Source organism: Cornus florida, unplaced genomic scaffold (genome assembly GCF_030987335.1).
Source record: "Cornus florida cultivar Cherokee Brave unplaced genomic scaffold, ASM3098733v1 CherokeeBrave_3.0.0_Hap2_Chr02, whole genome shotgun sequence".
Lineage (NCBI taxonomy): Eukaryota > Viridiplantae > Streptophyta > Magnoliopsida > Cornales > Cornaceae > Cornus > Cornus florida.
In genome coordinates this window covers 65,478,481-65,501,135 of record NW_026775572.1, presented here as the reverse complement: position 1 = coordinate 65,501,135, position 22,655 = coordinate 65,478,481, and the positions used below count along the sequence as shown (strand labels likewise).

The window sequence follows — 22,655 nt, the reverse complement described above, 5'->3', positions numbered from 1 at the left end:
AGAGTAAAAAATGTGAATACTTATTATTGCTCCTTGACGACTCAACCCCATTGTGAAACTAATGACAATGTCTTTCACATTCTCATAAAAGCATGATGTCAAGCCGAATTCATACCCATAAAAAAATACCACCCAAAAAAAAAAAAAAAACAAAAAACAAAAATGGGACAGTGGTCCTTGGAATGCTTAGATTTTGTTTTTAGTTTAATGCAATAATATTCTTTATTTATATTTATATTTATATTTATATATAAGAGGCAACCAACAAATTAGAGTGAAATTAAAGATAAAAAAAATACTGACGGGTATAAGGGTAAAAATAATTTAAAATTATTATTTTTCCCTTATCTCCTAATGAATAAAAAAAGTTATCAACTTCTTCTCTTCACTTCCATCCAACCGAGCAAAACAAGGAAAGTTCATAATTTTTTCTCTAAGGATGTCTCATCCTTTCCTTCTTCTCTCCCTTCTATCCAATTTTTTCCCGTCTTACCCAACGGAGATAGAATCATCCAACATCTTGAATGTCTTCTTTTTGGGTAAGGTAACATCTTGAGCGCGAAATCATCCAATGAATTAATATAATACCCTTTACAAGAATTAATTTCTTGCCCAGGAATATATATATATATATATATATATATATATCAATACAAAAAGTTTATTTAACATAAAACTTAGTAATTTTGGAACATGAAATCAGTAATAGGTGGCATTACAGACCAAAAACTACCAACTTGGAAAGCTCTAACAGTTGATCCTCAACGAATCACACTCTCTATAATCACCCTGTAAAGCCGAAAAGCCTTCACACATAGCGCAATTGAACTCCTTTCACATGATCCACAAGCTCCATTCTTTGTCGTGGACGCCATTGCTTCCACTCCAAGTTCCGGACAACAACATCAACACGAGAATTCTATGCTGCGCGTTCTGCAATTCCTACCGGTACATAACATGTTCAATACCTGCAATTGAGCTGTCAACCGAAATTTATTCACGGTCATTATGCCTTGTTGATGTAATAGATAATTGCGTGCAGAAATAAAGTATGCAGTTCTGAAGATGAAACCAATTAAGGACTCTGGTGCAATTAATATCATCTTAGAAGCAGGCAACAGTAGTGAGGCGAGCAAAAAACCTAGCATCAAATGTGTGACAAATTATTGAATAAGCATTATCACAATCAGCGATTTTATTTGAATATTTCATTTATAACTAGAGGAATTACCGAACGATAGAGAAAAAAATAAGTTATATATTGCTAGGGAAGGAGAATAAGATCAATTTCATATATACTTTTGAGACACGACAAATGTTAAGCTAACCTAGTCAAAATTTGTTTGGTCATTTGTTACTAATCCATCCGACCATGTCTGATGCACGTGCATCCATGTGAAGCCATTCTGCACCTCACCCTGCTAAACCCATAAACAGAACATGGGGTAACTTCAGGTTCTCTCGAATAATCATCATGAAGTTAATCAACCTCCAGAATATGATACTTAAGCATTAAGATTTATAATCACCTTTAAACTTAGTAGAACGGTGGTCAGACAGCATCGCTGCTCCTCACCTCCAACAATTTAACAATAGTCATTAGCAAAATAATAAGCTACAAGAATTTTAGGCAACATTGGTGGTATAAAATAGTTAACAAGAAAGGACACCAAAAAGAAAAGGGCAACAGGGGGTGTTAGGCAAGTTAACCAAAACTTCATAGGATAAGAATAATGAAACAAAAAACATGCATGCACACACTCACACAAACAGACACACACACACACACACACAAAAAGAAAGAAAGAAAAAAATGTGCAAGAATCGACATGTTCCAAGATAATATTTAATGTTGTCGTTACATGATCTTCCAATGATCGTGTCGTGAGGGAAAAAAAATCATATTATGTCAATCTGTTGTAAGGTTACCTCAGTCATATCACCAACAAGCCACCTTTAATTGATGGTGATTTAAAATATTACAGTTCTTCTAATTTCTTCTTCCTTTTGTTTTTGTCTTGTTCTTTCAGTCTTGCCCTATGATTCTGTATCAGATAACTTAGTGATTCCTTTCTGAGAACTTAACAGTTTCAAAGGCTGTTCATTGTCAACATCAGCATCCATGCTGCCGAAATCGACATTCAAACTGAAGTGAACAGCTAACTTTGGTAGGGAAGAAAATGTGTTCAATTTATTTGTGGAGAACTTAACATCTGTTTAGAATTTTTAGAACCAACCTGAAGACTAGGTAATGTCAAAAAAAAAAAAAAAATCAACTAAAAAAGGTATCTACCACCACCCATCATTGTATTCTTTTAATCTCTGGATCTAAAGATAATAGAACTAAGTGGCACCAGGTTTAAGTAGATCCTCCTCATGTACAGACACAAATATATGGCCTTTATGGTCAAAGTGAGCAATAAATTACTACTGACCTTCACAAGTAAGTAACTGTTAAATGTTTTTGGGAATACATAACCTAGGACAATTTTGGTGGTTTTTCACAATGGTCATTTTCAGTTTACTGACCTTGAGCTTTAAAAGTTCATTTTTATGCAATGTGTTTACAGTGGGCAGAGATCAGAATAACCTAGAACCGGGGCAAGTGTTTGAGCTTCAAAATGTAAATTTAAAGGGAATAAATATATAGTAGAATATCACCAAATCATATTGAACAGTCATACCAGATTGCTCCCACTTATCAAACTTCACCAGCCATATATCTGGACTAATCTGCGCTGAAGAAACTCGATCCACCCAAACAAAATATTGTTTCCCCTGCTTGTCTCCATAAGACCTTTCCATTGCATCTATGAACCGGTGGAGAGGTTGCTCAACTCCAGAAGGATGGACAAAGATGCCCAATGGATACTGAGAAATATGAATGAAGTAATCAGAAGGTTGGTATAATTTCAATATCAAAACAGAGAGACAGCAAAAATATGCAGTGAGAGGAGTCAAAAAGGGATAAAGCATTCGAAAAGAACTTGTTTCACAATGCTTACAAGCTGAAAAAGGGACCAATCACCGTCCAGGAATAGAATTTTATTCAAGCAATTTATGCAAACTCTAAGTCACATTTTGAAAAATATGCATATGCTGATTACAAGTACTAAGGTCAAACAAATTATACTGATTTTGAACGATCTTAAACCTTGAGAATAGGTTGCAGAATATAGAACAATCTAACTATTAAATTCAGCAATGAACCAAACAAAAGCATCCATTAAAACTCAACAGAAGATGCCCCACCGACTTGACTTAGAAAAACATTTTAATATCATGGCTTCCATTGCAGCAACAGGTCCTAATGCAAATGTCCAAGGGAATAAGACAGAAAACTCTCCCTAAGCTAGTACACCGTGAATGAAAGAATACGAAGAATCCTACAATTTTTTATTTTATTTAATGAAAAGCAATTTAGACTTACAAAGACTGATCTTAACCTCTGCATGTACTGATCAGACTTCTCAACTTCTGCACGCAGCCATCTCTCACAAAACAAGTAAAACTTCACCATCTCATAACCCGGGCTGGAAGAATTCATTTTGCACTCCGAGAGGTCTACATCTCTAGGAGATAAATTTGGGCCCAGACCGAAATTACCAATGGCTTGTATGATCCCAGCTGCGCATCTCTCAGTTGCATGTATTATATTAGGATTATCCTTTGCATTATCTGCATGCCACTGCAACAACTCTTCCTGTGCATTACTGACCTGCTTGTGTAACAAAATAATTGGTATTTGGTGGTAGAACCATTCAATTTATTGTTACAACGAAATGAAAGTATGAAACAAATATCAGTGAACGAGAAAATGATTATGGAGATACCAACCATCACACCATAGACTTCAGGAACACCGAACAGTTCAGCATCATTTCCAGAGTCACCACAAACAATGGTATTAGCAGGTAGTCTTCCATCAACTTCAAATTTTTTCAACAAATAAGCAAGAGCACATCCTTTTCCAGCACCACGAGGTAATATGTCCAAAGCTATCCCACCACTATAGATAATTTTTACTTCTAACTGATAAAATAACAATATAAAATAAAAACAACGGTCATACAATCAGGGAAATGAAATAAGATAAAATATCCCAGCATACCAATAAAACTGAAACTGACAGTAGCCCGAAAAGAAATGTTAATCCAATAAAAATGAAACTTACCCCACGTTTTACCAAACTTTCTGAGAGAGCCTTAATTATTTTCAAAGCCTTTTCTTTCCCCACAAAGAAACTAACTTTGTGAGGTCGTTGCTCTGTTTCTGACTGCAATAATGCCATAGATTTTAGAAGTCTGGAAATTGAATAGACAAATAGGCCTACTCTCTTAAATCGGGAGTTTAAGGGCTCTGTAGGGTCTCTCGTTCACTAAGAATGATGGATGCATCTGTAGTTTTTCAACAAATAACACATATATTGCTGCAAAATTTAAAACAATTGGACATGCTGCACATTATTTAGGCAAAGATAACATTCACATATCAGTGATTGAACAAACCTGGAAAGTAAGTTCAGGAAACTTAGCTGTTTCTTCAGTGACTATGTTTCTATCCCATTTCTGATTCAAAAATTGTTTCCAACCTTCATCTGGTACCATTAGTTCACCATATGTAATCTCAGTTCCCACAGACATCACAATTATATCAGGGGTCAACAAGGGCTTCTCTTTCCTCAACTGTTTGTAGATTGTAGGTGACCTTCCAGTGGAGAAAACTAGAAGAGAATCATGACGGTAATAGGCTTCCCATAGGGAATTAAACCTAAGAAGAGCAAGGTTCTCAGGATCATCATGATCTACCTGCAATTGAAGACTTCTATCCAGTTGAATCACCACAAAGTAAAGCTAGTAACAAGAATTTTAATTGAGTATCTACCATTGTATAGTCAAGATCTGAAACTATCATAAGACGTGCAGAACCATCCAGCCTATTCATCCTATAACCACAGTGAACTCTGCAGATATGCAAAAGAAAGATTCATTATTACAGATGCTTTACTACAGAAAGTCCAAAAGTAACATGCACAGAATAAAGAGAAATTAAGTCTAAGAAATTTTATTCAAGAAAATTTTCCTATATCCAGTTTTTGGTGCCATCAATTCAACGTACAAGTGGCTGTGAAATAACAGTTATAAGGAGACATGAACTTGAAATATGACGATTTTTAAAGTGATGGAAATTATTTCTTTTGGTGCAAGTGATGTCATAGAATTTATGAAAAAAAGTGATGTCATAGAACTTTTTTTTGATAAGTAAAGTATCATTAAAGGCGTTTGAAAGGGGAACGCAGCCCGCAAAAACTACACAAGGACAAAATAGGGCCCCTAAACTCTCAAACCGTTCATAAAATCAACTCTCTCACCCCAAGATATACAATTTCTCCCATAAACCCAACAAAAAGGGAACTAATAATAGAGAACTTCAGCATCCCAATAGTAGACTCCTCAAAGGACCTCCTATTCTGTTCCCTCTGCAGCACCACCAAATAAACAAGGGCATGATCCTCCAAAAGTCACGGACTTGGGAGTCCACTGTACAACCGCTCCAAGCTTCCATTGTGCCTCTTGAAGATTGAGGCATAACCCCTGCATCCTAAACAAACCAAAAAGCAATCCTAACTGGCCTTGGCAACTGGGCAATGCAAGTGAAGGTGATCAACAGACTCTTTCATCTCTCTTACACATGCAACACGCTGTCTCCTTCTCCTCAAGTTATCCAGCGTCAAGCAAAGAGGCCACCTTTAGCGGGACCTTTGTGTGCCAAATAGCCTTCTACAGAAAAGCGGTCCCTGGACCAACCAAAAGACTCCTATAGAAAGAGAGCACATCAAACCTCCCCTGAGAAGACGACACTCAGATCCAGGAGTCAGGCCCTCCTCCATCCACTACCTGACGATGTAACAGCTCCAATAACCCTATGGCATCCTCCAACTCCCAGTCTTGAAAATGCATCACAAAGCTCACATCCCAAATTGTCCTCCCCCTATCAAGTTATAAGAGTCAGTCACCAATGCATGTCTATTTGAAGCAGGTTGGAAGAGGTTAGGAAGGTGCACACCAACGACCGATCACCACACCAAACATCCTCCCAAAATCATATATCTCTGTCATCTCAAACCCTGAATTTGATGTGTTTAGAGAATCCATCCCATCCCTTTCTGATGAATTTACAAACACTAACTCCTCCTGGGATCCTCAACTCTAAGAAGCACCATTCACTGTCCTCCCCAAATCTGCAAAAGATAACTCTCCTCCATAATCTGTCTCTCCACCCCAAATCTCCACAAACACTTGCCCAAAAGAACCTTGTTGAAAGGCTCCAATCTCCTAATCCCCAGACCTCCCGTCCAAATCGGCCTACACACTTGCTCACAACGAACTAGGTGGTACTTGAACTCCGCCCCAACACCACCCCAAAGGAAGTTGTGCCGAAGCCTCTTGATCCTCCTAGCCAAATTTGGAAAAAAGATAAGAAGAATGAAGGCTTGACAGTGTGCTCTTCATCAGGGTGACCCTCTCACCCTTCAAAAGACGCTGCTTCTTCCACCCCGCAAGCCTCCTCTGGAAGTGCTTCGCTCCACCGTAGGATCCTAATCCCCCCAACTCTCCTCGAGGGAGACCCTAGAGGCAAGCCCAAATGCGAAATAGGGGAGGAACCAAAAACTACAACCAAGAAGATCGGCCAAGTCATCGATCCTTGCGACCTCCCCCACAAGAACCAACACACTCTTCCCCACATTGACTTTCTAACCAGAGACTGCCTGCAAGCAAATTAGAACACTACCCAAATATCTAGTCTCTTCTACGTCACAGAAGACAATGGTTTCAGCAGCTAACAAGTAGGAAATCTCCAGCTGGCATGATGGATCCCTGCCCACCCTGAATCCTCTAATAAAACCCAGTTCCAGGTACCTTCCCATCCATCTCTAGCTGGTTTTATTTCAAGATATAACCATCTTACAGGAGAAGTTCAAAGTTACTCTATGCCTACCATCACAGAATGAAATAAAAAATAAGATTGATCAATTTTGTAGAGCTGTTCACAAATAAATGAAAAAGCGGATTCTTTTTCTTAAGAAAAAGAATAGGGTTAGGACTATGGAAGGAAATAGTGGGTAAAAAAACGAATTTTGTCCCACCCCTTCCGTAATTCTACAAGCTAACCCAATTTACTAGGAATAGAAATAGGATGACCTCTGTAGGAAGTTCCCCAATCATCTGTGGAAGCTGATAGCCACTAGAGTATTCACCCACCTGCCCACAATTTGCCAAAATTTCCCCACCCCAATTAATATTGATCAAAGTGGCGGGGCATTAAATTTATGCAATCATGTGATCCACCATTTATCATGAGCCCAAGTGATACTCAAAACAGGGGCATGCACTCCAGTGTCACCTCTGACATTCATTCTACCCCTTGGTTTGCAACACTACTTTGGTTCTAAAACTGTTATATTGCAAATAGGATATTATAGATGGACAATATGTAGCAAACATGTTTGGGTCTTAACATATCATGTCGCTATCCCGAGATTTTTTTATTTTATGAAACCAAAGACTATGAAGCATGACTACTTCTATAAGGGGGACGTACTGCCATACCCTTATCAAACATTCACAAATACATGTCTAAAACATCCTAAACATATCCATATTTAAAATAATATATTTTGAACACGTCAAATTTTTTTAGATAATCATAATATAATTGTTAGGAAAAGTGCAACAAGGATTCCAAATATCACGAACCTAGTTCACGAAAAAAAAAAGAAAAAAAAGAATTGAGACGACGACAACAGCAACAACCAAGCCTTTTTCCCAACTACTTGGGGTAAGCTAAATGAATCTTATGTTTCCGTTCCGCTCTATTTAAGGCCATAGCCTCGTCAAAATAAATAAATAAATAAAATTAAAAAAAGAATTGAGATCTAATGAAAATGTATCATGTCCAACAATTTAGTCTAAAGTTTATGTCCATGCATCATAAATCTGAACTTGTCATTTGTGCTTGGAATATGAGTCACGTGTCCTACTCAAAATTGGAATTGTAGTGTATGTCATGAGTCGTTTGTCTTTAAACACAAAATACAAACACGGTGCAAATCTCTCAATGCTTAGTCACGTATCCAGGGTAAAGGTAAATGAGACCATAGTTATTTGACTTAGATTTGATCCTAAATTTGGTCAAAATATTGTTCTAAACTTGTTTTTCAAAATTAGGGTTTTAATCCTAAGTTATTAAAATGATTTTCTAAATTGGGATTTTCTCAAATACAATAACCATCAATGGATAGGTTGAGCAATCCTGGAAGGGTTTTAACCCTAAGTCTGACAATTTTTTTCTAAATGGGTTTTTTTTTGGAATATAGTAACCATCAATTGATAGGCCCATTAAACGAGAAAACTCTAGTGAGTGTTGATTGATAACCGTGCTTCCAAAAGCCATTACTTATAAGTAAAAGCTGATTATTAAAAACTATGTTGTTGCTCAAACATGGCTTATATGCCAATGACGCCCAAATGTTTCACTTACTAGTTCATTCAATTAATCTATGGGCTTCAATCAGATTCTTAGTAGCCATGACTGAGCTCTTCACAAATCACAAGCAGTTCACTAACACCATCTTTTACTAGTCCAATAGACCTTTTTAACAGACCAAGCTTGAGATTTTCATGACCATCTTGGTTCATTTTACCAAAATGAACATCAATCATGTGAAGGACAAAATGGCCAAATTCAAGGAACCTTCACGAAATTTCCAAAGGTTCAGATACTCACCAAGTTCTAAAAATTTTAAAAATATTAGGAAAATAATAAGTAATCAGAAGAAGTTGAGTTAAAATGAATAAATAGAGAAAAACAAAGTAGTAGAAATATTAATACTTCAAGAAAAAAAATTTAACACTTTAATCAACTTCTCAATAATTCCAGTCAAACACTAGGACCCAAGAAAAGCACAAGCCTTGTAATGGTGGGGCAAAAGCATGTCCAAATATAAAATTGAAAATTGCAAAAAAAAAAAAAAAAGTTTATTAACTGAAATAAACAAAATATCTAAATGCATGAAACAGAATGATGATAAAGGATATCTATTTCCGAAGGTAAACATTTTATTTATCTATATAAATATATATATATATATGGATAAGTTCAGCACAATTGAGGAAAAACCCAGAAATTGAAAATTAAAGGAATGAATAGGGCCATGAATGCACAATTAGGAAAGAGAACAAACAATCAAAATTAAAGTAGATGATCGGAAAAACAGTTACCAAAGTTGTGGATGAAACGCAGAGCATACTCCACAAATTCCCCGCAATGAGGCGATTCAAGAATTTCAGTTTCTTTTCCTTACTTTTCTTGTGAATCAACCAGAATCAGAACCAGAACCAGTAGTGGGGATTTATGGAAGTAGGTGGTGCAGTTTGGGCCGGGTCTCTCACTGACGAAAAGACTTTCACACCGTTTCCTCCTATTTATGTCTTCAAATTTAGGATCGAATTGGTCAAATTTAATTTATGAATAAAATAACACATTCTTATTATTATTATTATTTTTTTATAAAATGCCTCCAGAGGCTAAAAATATATATTAAATCACTACTCTTACTTCCTTAATCATGTAAATGGGTTTTAAGTAAAATTATAACAATTAATAGAACATTGTCAGACTCATTTCGAAGCAATACACATATAATCTCTGAAGTACATCGGTCTTCGCATTTCTAATAATGTGTGTGCATAAATTTGACAGTATCATAAATTAATATTATGGTGTTTTTTCAAGAATATATATATATATATATATATATATATATATAAATTATTCAATGCAATGATAAAAACTCAGGTGGACAAATTTCATTTAAGCAGGTGGGATTGACATTTGACAGTGTTCTATATATTTGTTTCGAGTTTGCTATGCATAATGGTTTTTCCGATGGTTCCACTCTAAAGTTAACAATGCTACCTGCTTTCCCTTCCTCATTTATTAGGGTTGAAATTACAAATTTTGTTAAAGAATCCTACTTTTTAATTACAGTCATGTTGTGTTTGGGAGTATCGAATTGGTGCTTTAAATTTCAATTTAGAAAAAAATTAGTACAAGCTTTGAACTAAATTTTTTCTAATCCCAAATTCAAGCTGCCGATTCGTTGTTCTCAAACATAACATCATTGTTTGCTTATACTGAGCTGATTTCATATTGTATACTTTCTCTTTTATGGTGGAATTTGAATTTCTACCTGGATATATGCAGCTACTTTCTGATAGTTAAAGAAATTGAAAAAGAAAAATAAATAAATAAACGAAAAACAATTTATTTTTCTAACTGCACTTCTCTTTGGATGAAAGCCTTTTAACCATAGCTTCAAAGTGATTTTAGAGAGTGAGAGAGTACAAAATTCCCATTTGAAAATTTGAAGCATCACGATAAATTACAAGAATCAATCATCAAAATAGTGAAAGAATGGTTACTAAGGTGCTGTTTGATAAAATTAAAAATTAAGCACTGAAAATTTCAAATATTTAATTCTGAAAATTTCAAGTATTGAATTTTAAGCGCTGAAAATTTAAGTGTTGAATGTTTTAATTTAAAAACCTATTTGATAATGTTTTAATTTTAAAAGTTGAATTCAATAAAATTGTTTGTTAAATACAAAAGTTGAAGTTTGAAAATTATACATATTACATTTTTGCCCTAACAACATTATAAAAATATTAATAAAATAACCACATTCACTCAATGGAATATTTCAATTTAACAATGAAGGTTAATGTAAAATCTAATCATAAAAAAAGTCAATTCAAACTTAAATAATTAAAATTATTCAAATAGTACTCATTAATATAATTATTTTCAAAATTTTAAATTCGAGAACTAAAACAAATTATTTTCAAAGGTAACGACGATAAATAAAATTTAAAATATATGGATTCCGAATTGCATAATATTTATGCAATCCATTGTAATCAAAAAGGTGTTACAAAGAGTAAGATTGCACGTAAAAAATAATTTTGTTATAGAATTAATAATTTTGTTAATTTTGTTATAGAATTAATAATTTTGTTATAGAATTAATTGTGCTGTATAGTGAATCAAGTGAATCAATTTGAATGGGTAACCAAAAGACTATATCTGTCGTGTTTAAAGATAGCACGTAGAATTATATATATGTAGGAATTTGTTGTAATTTATTCTAATTAATAATAAAAGTAACAACCAACCAAATATATATGAATCAATCTGAATGTAACTAAAAGGTTACATCTGTCATGTTTAAAAGATTTCAGGTAAAATAATATGTATATATTTTTTTAGAATTTGTTTGATCATGTAATTCATTCTCAGTAACATTTAATTAGAAAGTAATAAAAAAAAATATAACCACCAACCAAATATATATATATATATATACACACACACACACACACTAAAAAAATGAACGTGCACTCCACGTGAGGAGAAATGCTTGTGAATATTTTAATTTTATTCTTCAAATAGAGTATATACATACACATATATATATATATATATAAATTCTACTTTTCCTTTCTAAAAATTGTCTTAGTAATATAACTTTAAACTAAAACAAATACTAAAAGTTACAGTAATGTTTTCTTTGATCATGTCAACATATTTGGAACATATTTGAAAAAAAAAAAAAAAAAGTACGTGAACATATGTAGGTTTACTTTTACTAACCATATATCTAAAAAAGCCGAACTTATAAAATTGTAATAAATTTTTAAATAAAAGGTGTCTGAAATAAATAAAAAACATGATAAGACTTTTCAAGAAATTTGTATTAGTATATAACTTTTCTAAAATACGTCTGAAAAAGGATAATAATAAAATTTCAAATATTTTTTAAAATAAATTTCTTTTAGTGTTTTCAATGAAAAACAATATACATTCAAATCTGTTAAAGAAAAAAAAAATCTTACTACCTACGGCTTTTTAATCCCTCTCTATATACCTCCTATGTTTTTTTTCTTTCCAAAGATTCTTCTCTATACAAATTTTTTTTCGCAGTAAAAAAGTTGAATGAAATATTTTTTTATAGTTTTATGACTGTAAGTTTGTATAGTGGTAAAATTTAGAATAGTAGGCTCAATTGAATTTAGGAGTTTCTGAGAAAGGAAAAAAAAAATGACGGATGTTCTGAGATGGAAAATGGTGACTTATATAGATGAGTTTGAACACAATCAATAAATAATGTTATGTTGAAATACAACAATGGCGTTGAATAATTATACTCATATAAGGACTCCTACATATCACCGATACCTTGTGTCAACTCCAAATTAACGGTAGAAATTGCTCTAGGCGATGTCCTTGTGTGTGTTAGATCTGGGTTTTCTAATGACAAACATATTTCTGAAAATTTGTTTCTAGCATGTTTATTCTGTCATATTTTATTTCATAGGTGCTTTATTGTTTCTGTTTTGGAACTCTGTTCCATTTAGTTATTTAATTTGACTTAAATTTTGAATAGAACAATATTTGTTTTGGAGTAAATTACTTTTAAGGTAATTTTGAATTTTATGTCTCTAATTTTATTAATTAATGTTAGGGACAGGAATCTGTTGAAAAATAGTAGAAAGTCACGTCTGTTAAAACTTTTTTCATTTTGAATAAATAATAATAATAAAACTCATTTTAAATTTTATTACGGTTGAATTAAAAATACTAAAAAGTCATAAAGGCATGGAACTATGTGAATCCTTCACCATTAACTCACTAAGTAACATCAATATCAATTTCATATCTCCTTTTGAAAGGAAAGCCTTGCCAAGCTTCCGTTATAAGAACTGGAACGAAATTGATCCATATAGATTTTACGTCCCAACCATAGAGAGAAAACCTTCTCCACTCTCGCCGTTCTAATTGCTTGTCCTCTCTAAACATATTCAATCATCATCTTGTTTATCTCTTCCCAAGCACTGTCCTAATTTTCTAACTTATCTATAGAGCTTTCCAAAATTTTAAGACTCAGACTGAAAAATAATACATACTTGATAGATGTAGTGGATGATTATCGTCGTAGTTTTGACACGATATTCTAATTTCTGCATCCAAAATAATTATTAATTTTTTTTTTTAATTCTAAAGAAAAAATGTAAAAAGACTTGGATGTTACATTTGGCTCAATCTATGCAAAACAAGAAACAATGTTGAAAAACAATAGAACTATTACCTCTCAATGGTGCAACCTAAAACAGATGTAATCATAGGCTAAAAGTAAAAACAAAAGTTGTATGGCTTTTTATCAAAAAGGTTAGAAATTGGTTGGTATAGAATTCAAATTAAAACTTACCTTCAAAAAATGAATAGGTGTTGATTAAATTTGATCAAATTTGTACCAAAATTCAAATTGAAACATACCTTCAATAAAAATAAAGCTTGAGTCATGCGCTTCAATCAAATACGAATTTTCTTGGAAATATTTGAAGTTGCAATAGAACATGGAAGAATTTTTTTTTTAACAATTTATAGAAAAGAGCCAGAGAGATAGAATGACAGAGAGAAATCTGAATATCAACCGCCCATTATATAATCTTGAACCGACGTGTGTGTTTAGACGTCAAAATCCAGCCGAATAGATGTAAAAAAAATAATAATAAAAAAATAAAAGAAAAAAAGAAAGTTGCGTCGATTTGATGTTTAATTGAGAGAAACTCCTTTTAAGATAAGAACTCTTTGTAAAAAAGAAAAAGAAAGGAAAGTAAAATATGAAAAAAGAAAAGTGACGTTAATAAAGAGAAATATTGCAACTCTTTGAAAACGATAACGTCGATATAAGATTTTTGTAAGTTAAAAGATATTATTTAAAAATGTATATAAAAAATCAAAATTGAATACACTTTTATAGGGTATATAGATATGAGAACTTACCTATAACGCAAAGATAAGCCCTGAATAAATGGGTAGAGTAGCCATTAAAAATATATTTTTAAAATCTAACCACTTACCATTTTATGCGGTAAGCAAATAAGTAACATTTTCCTCCCTTAAAAATTTGGCCTCTTTTAAGTGGTATATAAAATTTTAACAAACACACTTATTTTTAAAAATCACTTACCGTGTTCTACATTCAGGGCTGAATTAGGAAATCAAACCGGCCCTAAGAGTAGAAATGATCAGTTAAAAAACAAATCAGTCACCATATCTAAAAAGTGTAAATATTAGTGAACCAAAAAATTTCTCTCACAAAAAATCGTTGAGATCGATAAACTGGTACGACTGAATCGAAGTGTCATTTTGGTTTAGTTTCGATTTCAAAATTAGGAAATTTTAGTTTACAGTTCCAATTTCAATTATTGACCATATATATTTTTTCAATTTTATTATCTTACTTTTATTTTGTTAACAATAACAATAATAATTCTTCATATAGTCCAGAAAAGTCTAACTCGTAAAATATGGATTGTTGTCGCGTGGATACCTTTATACCGAGCTAATATAAATGTAAATTTTCAATACATATATTGAATGAGACAATTATAGAATTTTAATTAATTAATTTTGTTGCCCAAGTATTGACTCTAGAGGGGGGAGTGAATAGAGTCAATGATAAACAATGGATAATTTTTGCAATATAGAAAAGCAATTTCAAGCAAAGTACTTAACACAATTGTGCAATTATAAAGATATGAAATAAGTAATTAAATAGCACAATTATAAGAGAGATAAGGGAAGAGAAATTGCAAACATTGACTCGGTGATTTTAGCGAGATTCGGAAACTCCTACTCCTCGGCTCAAGACTCCTCTTGAGACTTCCAAATTCACTATGACTTCTCCTTACGGGTGGATAGTAAACCTTTACATGAAGCAAGACCTTGCTTCTTTTCCTTGCTAAGAGAACAACATTCTCTCAGTCTTCCTTTGGGTCACACCAACCCTTACAATAGATAGTAGCAAGAACAATGAAATACAATAGATCTCTCAAAGATAGTAGTATACTTTTCAGCTCACAACTAGAGTATTGATGAATATAAATAAAGCTCAAACTCTATGAATGAAAGGAGATGATATAAGTGAAGAATGTAAGCTCTTATAATCTCTCAAGTGTATAATAGAGCAAAAACTCTATGAAGATTAAAGCAAGAGCAAAAGCCCTTTGAGTGCTTAATTAAATCTCTCAAGATAGAATAAGAGTGCATGAGAGAGATGAAGAGAAGATTTGAGAACAAAAGCTCTCTTTAATGCAATGTGAAGGCTTTCAAATGATGTCTCTTGATTATTAAAACATTCCCCACTCTATTTATAGAGTTTCCAAGCTCAATATAACTATTGGGAGTTGAATGCACAAAGGTTGAGGAGAAAAGAGTCGTTACATTTTGAAATCTGCAGATTTGCGACCAAACCGATTGACATGTGGATAAACCAGTTGACATCTTAGCTTGAACCGGCTGATGTGTACTCCAAACCGGTTGACATCTACTTATAAACCAGTTGATGTATTTTGCAAACCAGTCGACATCTCTTGAAAACCAGTCGACATCTCTTTATGAACTAGTTGATGTAAATGAGCTTCATATTAAAATTAGCTACTGCCTAGATACCGGTCGACATGTATGTCAAACCGGTTGACATGTATAAGTATCATGTTAGTACAAATTTGGTTGACAAACCGGTTGACATAATATTACCATCCTATCTTATCATTGTAATTATATTTTTAATTCTTAGAGATTGAACACTTTGATGTATGTTCATATTGTATATAAGACTAATAGTGTAACGTGTTAACCAAATGTCTAAGATGTATTAGCCAACTGTCCTAGATAATAAATTTTATTTTTAAATGATGGACACAATCGTAAAGTGTCAGATGCGTGTTTAGGATTGTTCATGCAGTGTCAATGCCCGATACGGTGTTAGACTTGAACACGAACACGACACCGCATAAAGTGTCCATGCTTCTTAGAATGTAGATTTTAACTTTTAATATAAGAAGCCTCGGATGTTAACGGGGCGAGTTTAGGATGGGGTACCCCTTTCCCAAACGCATTCCATCCCATCCTATCAATGATTTTTTTTTCCCCCCAAACTCAATTCGGAGTGCCTCACATCGTAGTAAGGGCAAGTTCGGTTTGAGGCAACCAATATACATATACTTTAAGAAAAACAATTCAAACTTACTGTTTGAAAAAAAAAAAATTCAAACTTGAACAAATTTAAAATAAATTTTGTCATATATATATTTTTGTATAGTTAAATATATAACAATCATAATAAAAAAAAGGGTAAAGTGCAAAAAATTCCCTGAACTATTGGCCTTTTGCAACTAACCTGGCTGAACTAAAGATTGCCCACCTAAACTATTGATTTGTTGCAATTAAGGATAAATCCATCCCAAAAGACTATTTTACCCTTTCTTATTAAATTTGTCATTTCTTATTAAATTATTTCTTATTATATTTTCTCTTATTTAAATATTAATTATACCATTTACCTTAACTTTATAATTAGTATCAATTGATTATAAAAATGGAAAAAATTAAATAGATTTGTAGCTATCATTTTCTAAAATGATTAACTTATTATAATAAAACTTATTATACTCACTTTTAAAAAAATAGTATAAAAAAAATATCTTCTTTTTCAAACAATATTCATGAAAAATTAATAAATTACGTAAATAAAATATCTTCTTTTTAATGCAATATATTCATGAAAATTAATAAATTACGTAAATAAAATATCTTCTTTTTTAATTCAATATATATTCATGAAAATTAAGAAATTTCTTAAATTGTTTCAAATTTTTTATTTAAATACTTAATTAAAAAAATAAAGACAAATTTAGGCAAATTTAATAGAGAATATTTCATTAAATTAGTATGAATTTTTTTCATAATTTTTTTTAATAAGAAAAATATATCAAGTGTAATTGAATAAGAAATGGTATTATAGTCATTTAATGAAAAATAAGTAAGACAATGGGGTATTTTGTAACTAAATGCGATAGTTTATGAGGTTTTATGTACAAAACATAATGCAGGGGGTTATTTACAAATTTAGATATAGTTAAAGGGTTTTTTTTGCACTTTACTCTAATAAAAATATAGTTAAATTTAAAAAATTATCATAAGAAATAACATAACAACAAAAATTATAGCTAATAAAATAATATTTATTTATATATTTATTATTAATTAGGAGGGTTCAAGATTTGGCCCATTTGGGGGTTTTAAATTTTTTTTTTTTAAATTTCATCCCAATGGGACGGGACTGGCTCGACGGACTATTTAAATTGACATATAATAAAGGACCTAAAACTTTTATATTATGAAATGTTTATTATTGGGCCATGTAATGGGCTGACGATGCAGCCTTAATATTTCAGATGGACTACCTAATTCTGTCACCATGCTACGTCGTATTTACTCCCCGCTTCATATTAAATATCTCTTTTAAAGAGTAATATTGTATTATTTTTTTAAAAAATTACAAACTACCCTTTTAAGCTTAAATATATATATATAATAAAGTTTGAAATTTTTAAAATTTTTAGAATATTTTATGAAAATATATAAAATATATTATTTAAATTTAATAAGTGACAATTATTAGTACTAGTATATGACTCGTTAAACTAACTCACCACGGGCTAACCTCACTCACAACATGGAATAGGCTTTTCTGAATCACTCTGCCCTAGTGCTAGGGTTTTTCTCTGAAACTCGTGGAAGATCGAGCGTACGGAGGATACATTCAAATCAGTAAACCCTATGGCTTTCAAAACCTGTAAGTTTTTATCACCCATGTTTCATATCTTATATGACAATCTGATGCATCACAGAATCAGTCATTCTTCAGCGACAATTATTCGATTTTTTGAGACCCAATCAATCTCAAACTCCTCAAATTTCACGAAGAAACAAGCTCTCACAGTCTCTTACCTCACAAAGTCATGTGGGTTGTCGTTAGAATCTGCTATCTCAGCTTCTAAGAAGCTCAACATTAAGAGCACAGAGAAACCGGACTCGGTTCTTGAGCTCCTAAGGTCCCATGGCTTCACTGAAAATCACATTTCAGCCCTAATTTCCAAGTGACCAACTTTAATTTTGGCTTTCCCAGAGACAACTTCAAGACCCAAATTTGAGTATTTTGTAACTTTGGGTCTTGGCGGACCTGACTTGCCTAGGATTCTTTGTTCATCTAACATGATACTTAACAGTTTGGAAAACAAAATCAAGCCCACATTTAATTTCCTTAAACTATACATAAGCACCCATGATAATTTAATTCATGCTCTTAAGGAATCTAACCATATGTTTGTGGGCAATGTTGAAAAAGTTGTGGTTTCAAATATCACCACCTTGCGGGCTCATGGTATGTCTGAATCCCATATTGAAAAACTAATCATTTCGCGGCCCAGCGCACTAACGTTGAGAGTTGATGTGTTTAAAGAGGTTACTGATGCAATTAAGGAAATGGGTTTTGATCCCAAAAGTGGATCATACGTATCTGCTGTCCGTTCAATGTCAAAAATTAGCAAACTCAATTGAGAAAAGAAGAAGGAAGCTTATATGAGCTTTGGTTGGTCTGAAAGCACATTTAATTCGGCATTCAAATCGCAGCCAATATGTATGAGTCGCGCAGAGAAGACAATCAGGGAACTGATGCATTTCTTTGTGAACAGGGTGGGGTTAAGAGCATCAGAGATTGCTAACCGCCCAAATATTTTACTACTTAATTTGGAAAGTAGAGTCATTCCTAGATGTTCTGTTCTACAAGTTCTGATGTCAAATGGTTTGATTGGGAAGGATGTAAATGTGGTTCCGGTGTTAACTTGTACCATAAAGAAATTTGATACCAGGTTTCTAACCAAGTATAAAGAGGTTGCTCCTGAAGTAATCAAAGCGTACAATGGTGAGATAGGATTTGAAGGATTCAAGACTAGAATGTAGGACAATGTGGAATCAGAGAAGCGAGCAACTGCTAGATATGCTGGCAAACAATATGGTGTATTTGAGTTTCTATCAAAATGATTTGGCTGCATGTAAGGTCTGCCATCTAAGAAGTAATCCTCTAATCACTTCAATGAGGTTTTTTGATGGCTGATACAGTATGAGAAGGGGTAAGATTGTCGTGTATATTTTGAAGATCACATCAGCTTTCTCTGTTGACTTTGTCACATCTTGGAAAATTTCATAATTATGTTTTTCATCAGTAATGTTATGAAATATGCTCTAATTTTTCAAATTTTGACAGCCAGCATATTTGCTTAATAGTTCCATTTGAGTGGCTATATCTTTTAATTATTACTTCTTTTCTAGGTCTGCAGTATACTCATGTGGTGATTGCAATGGTTGGTGCGTGTATCTATATAGTATTTACACTGATTTTGCGGATTCCGTTGTTTTACCTGTAGGACTTATTACCTGTTATTCTGTTAAAGGCTAGTGGTCATTTCCATGTGTGTTTGATGTCATTATGGCTAATTAGTCGTATGTGTCCTAACCTGTCTATTCTTTCATATACTATGTAAAACCTTAACTTTCCATGCTTTCATAATTTTCCATGATTTCCTTATAGGTACAGAGTCTTACGTGTCCTAACCTGTTTGTTCTTCCCTATATTATGTAAAACCTTTTGTCTGAATTTAACTTTCATGTATGAGAGATCCATTAATATGCAATTCTTCGACATAAGAACTTAGAGCTCACATTTTCTGATTAGTGTATTTGAAGTGTTTTTTTTTTTTGCCTTAGTGTATTTGAAGTTATATGCTGCGTACTACCAATCAGAAATAGCTTAATTGTGTATGGGATATTTGAATTGAGGAGAAGTGGAAATTATCATCTATGGTGTTTCGAGATCGTGCACCCAGTGATATATATCTTTATACTACCTTTATTGGGGGAAGTAGATACAGAGAACTGTGTGTTGCTTCATTCATTTTGCTGACTTTTTCATTCCATTGTGTTGCTCTCACTTTTACGTTGTCAGTATGTACTTTCCTTAATAATTTATGCATTCTCATGTTAATTGTGGTATAGGGATAGTTGAAGCAGCTAGTAATAACTGACCTTAGACAGTTGTTAGGTAGTGAGGAAGTGTTGATATTTGTGAAGCACGGATATCATTAGTGCTTTATATATTTGAAATTTTCATTATTTATTTACTTTTTTTCCCCCTCCTTTTAGTGTTTAAGGTCTTGAATGAATCTACTTAAATTCAAATTTGTCATTTATGTTATTTTGGTTCTACTCTCTTAAGGTTGCCTGCGTGATTGTAGTCACTTCTACTGGAGTAAAGCATTTCCTCTGAATGGTCAAAATTATGCCTCGGTTGTAAAAGCCACTGAGAAGATGGAAGAGGTCCTTCCAAGAATTTTCTTTACCATTAACTTTGTTCTATTTCTCATAGCTTCTTATTGTCACTAAGTTTGGGATAAGATGTTGTCACCGTAATGGTATTCATCAACCTTTACTAGGGCAAAGTCTAGTAGATCTTGCAGACTACTAAAATTGGGATATCTATATGCTTTAATAACATCTCATAAGAGTTGATGACTCGTTCAACTCGGACAAAAAATCTTCCAGATGTTAGCGTCATGGTAAATACATGAGGTTTCAAATCATGGTTGTACATCTTTTGAAGTTTGGTGGTTTTTCCCACTTCGGTAAACACTCCTTTATATACTTTCAGGTGCCCTTATTTCATATTTCAATAGATGCAACCTGTCCTTCCTCTCTCTGCGTGAAAACCTTTGTCTTTCTGTGTTCTGTCTCTCTTCTCACTGTAAAACCCTAAATCTTCGTCTGAAACACTCGCCTCTGACCATCAGCCTCCTCTCAATTCAATCCCCAAACCGAAGCTCAATGACGTTGATTAGAGTTGTTTGGTGTTCATCATCATCTCTGGTCAGATTGCTCGACTGTAATTGATCAATTATACATATATATATATATAGAATACAGTGAGAAACTTTGAAAATCTGTTAATTTTACAGTATGGTGACAATTTGGGTCAGCTGTTAGATATCAGGGACAAAAAGAATTTGAAGTATTTTGGTTCACCCAGTTTGAAATTTTTGAACAAGAGTGGCGCATGTGGAGTTATGTGAAGGAGATGAAGTAGCTGTTATGAAGAAGGTATTGGAGAAGTTCCTCGAGCCCTTAAATACTACAATTTGTATTCTAGAATCTAGACATGTTAGTTTCATGACTTTTACTTTTGGGTTATTCATCTCTTGAAGTTATATTGTGATGTCAAACAATGCTCATCAATTGACTTAAATCTTCTATATTGCATTTTCTTTGGTATAATGGTATATCATGCTTGTAACTAATCTGCGTAAATATATTATGGGTCAGCTCAATAATCAATACTGTAGAAGCTATTAAATGTGCTTTTTTACTTTATTAATTCTCTGATCCATTTTCCATATTATGATGGTGGAGTTGTCAATGGCTTACTGACTTTAGTCTTGTAACAATCTCATGATTGGTTTTATGTATATTCAATTATTCATGTATCTCTTGAACAAAGACTGTTGAGTTTTCTTTTATCACTATAAGGATGAATATTGAATGCTAGCACTTTTAAGTCCAGATAGAGTTGAGTATAAGAAGGGAAAGAGTGAGAAAGATAGAGAGTTTGTTGTGCCTTTTTAATTTATTTGGCTAAGTAGATAATATTAAATTCACACCATTATTTCTAATTATTATTTAATTTTTTGAAATGTTACAATTGCTATGCTATTAAGCATTCTCCTATCAGCTTTTAATATTTTTTCTTTTGCTCCATGACAGAATAGTTATCACTCACCGTTGCTATGCTTTTTTTTATTCAATATTGTGCTCTTGTTCAGTGTGACTTTTGGCTAAAACTTTCTATTGTTTGCCAGGTTATGTTTGGCAGGTTGGAGTCTTGCCTTGAATGCTTTGGGGTGGAGTTTTGAGTATGAGCTTGGCGGGAAATGCCTTGGTTGTCTGCTATGGAGTACAGTTTGTTCTGGGGGAGCTTCTTTTACCTTGGAGCTTTTGTTGCCCGTCATAGGAGAGGTTATTTTTTTATTATTATGAGAATGGTTTATGTTGATGCAAGATTTCGCAGCGACTTAGAACGACGTCGTACCTAAAAAACGAAGAGAAAGGTGATCGGGAGGGCACCGGTGTGGTACCGGCCTAAGAGCCTCTGACGATCAAGTCAGTGTTCGATCAGGATGATAGAAAGAAGGTGAAGAGACTCTCTTAGGGATTTGTGTCATGCCTCATTAGTTGACCCGAACCCCTCTTTATAGAGGTACCAAGTTGCATTCAAGTAGGAAAGCTATTGCTTTTACTTTTCCAACGCAGATGGGGAATGCCATGGAAGTACAGTTTGTTCTGGGGAGCTTCTTTTCCCTGGTTTATGCTTTATACAAAGAACTTTTGTTGCCTGCTATAGGAGAGGCTGCTTTTATTATTGTTGTATTTATTTATTTATTATTATTATGAGAACGGTTTATTTGAATTCTTTTTCTTATAATGAGTTGGTATTGTATCAAGGTGATATTAAAACTAAGAGTTGTACTCGCCATCAATTTTCAGGAAGTTGGGGGCGTTAAAGAATAAAAAAAAACAAGAATATATTCTTCTAGTTTTTGGTTTCATGTTAGCTAAATATATGGAACTGTAGAAACCAT

At 33.1% G+C, this 22,655-nt stretch overlaps 1 protein-coding gene and 1 long non-coding RNA gene across 13 annotated transcripts; one reads left to right on the top strand and one right to left on the bottom strand.

The window, feature by feature from the left end:
- Positions 1 to 641: 641 nt before the first annotated feature.
- LOC132295180 (sucrose-phosphatase 2-like) lies at positions 642 to 9,502 on the bottom strand. 12 transcript variants are annotated; one of them, XM_059793328.1, is made up of 10 exons: positions 9,282 to 9,501; positions 4,885 to 4,963; positions 4,509 to 4,808; positions 4,175 to 4,276; positions 3,838 to 4,032; positions 3,431 to 3,718; positions 2,685 to 2,871; positions 1,530 to 1,576; positions 1,329 to 1,421; positions 642 to 979 (listed from the first exon to the last, which is right to left on the bottom strand). In XM_059793328.1, the coding sequence occupies exons 2-9, from the start codon at positions 4,942 to 4,944 to the stop codon at positions 1,329 to 1,331; spliced, it is 1,272 nt and encodes a 423-aa protein (XP_059649311.1). In that variant the 5' UTR covers positions 4,945 to 4,963; positions 9,282 to 9,501; the 3' UTR covers positions 642 to 979. The 12 variants fall into 12 exon arrangements, 9 of the variants coding, with proteins under 9 accessions (XP_059649311.1, XP_059649312.1, XP_059649315.1 ...); XM_059793329.1 differs by having other exon boundaries at positions 642 to 968; XM_059793332.1 differs by having other exon boundaries at positions 1,329 to 1,418.
- An 8,118-nt stretch (positions 9,503 to 17,620) lies between these two features.
- On the top strand, positions 17,621 to 22,609 carry LOC132295179 (uncharacterized). Its single transcript, XR_009478354.1, has 2 exons — positions 17,621 to 21,120; positions 21,876 to 22,609. It is a non-coding gene; the product is annotated as an uncharacterized LOC132295179 (long non-coding RNA).
- Positions 22,610 to 22,655: the final 46 nt, after the last annotated feature.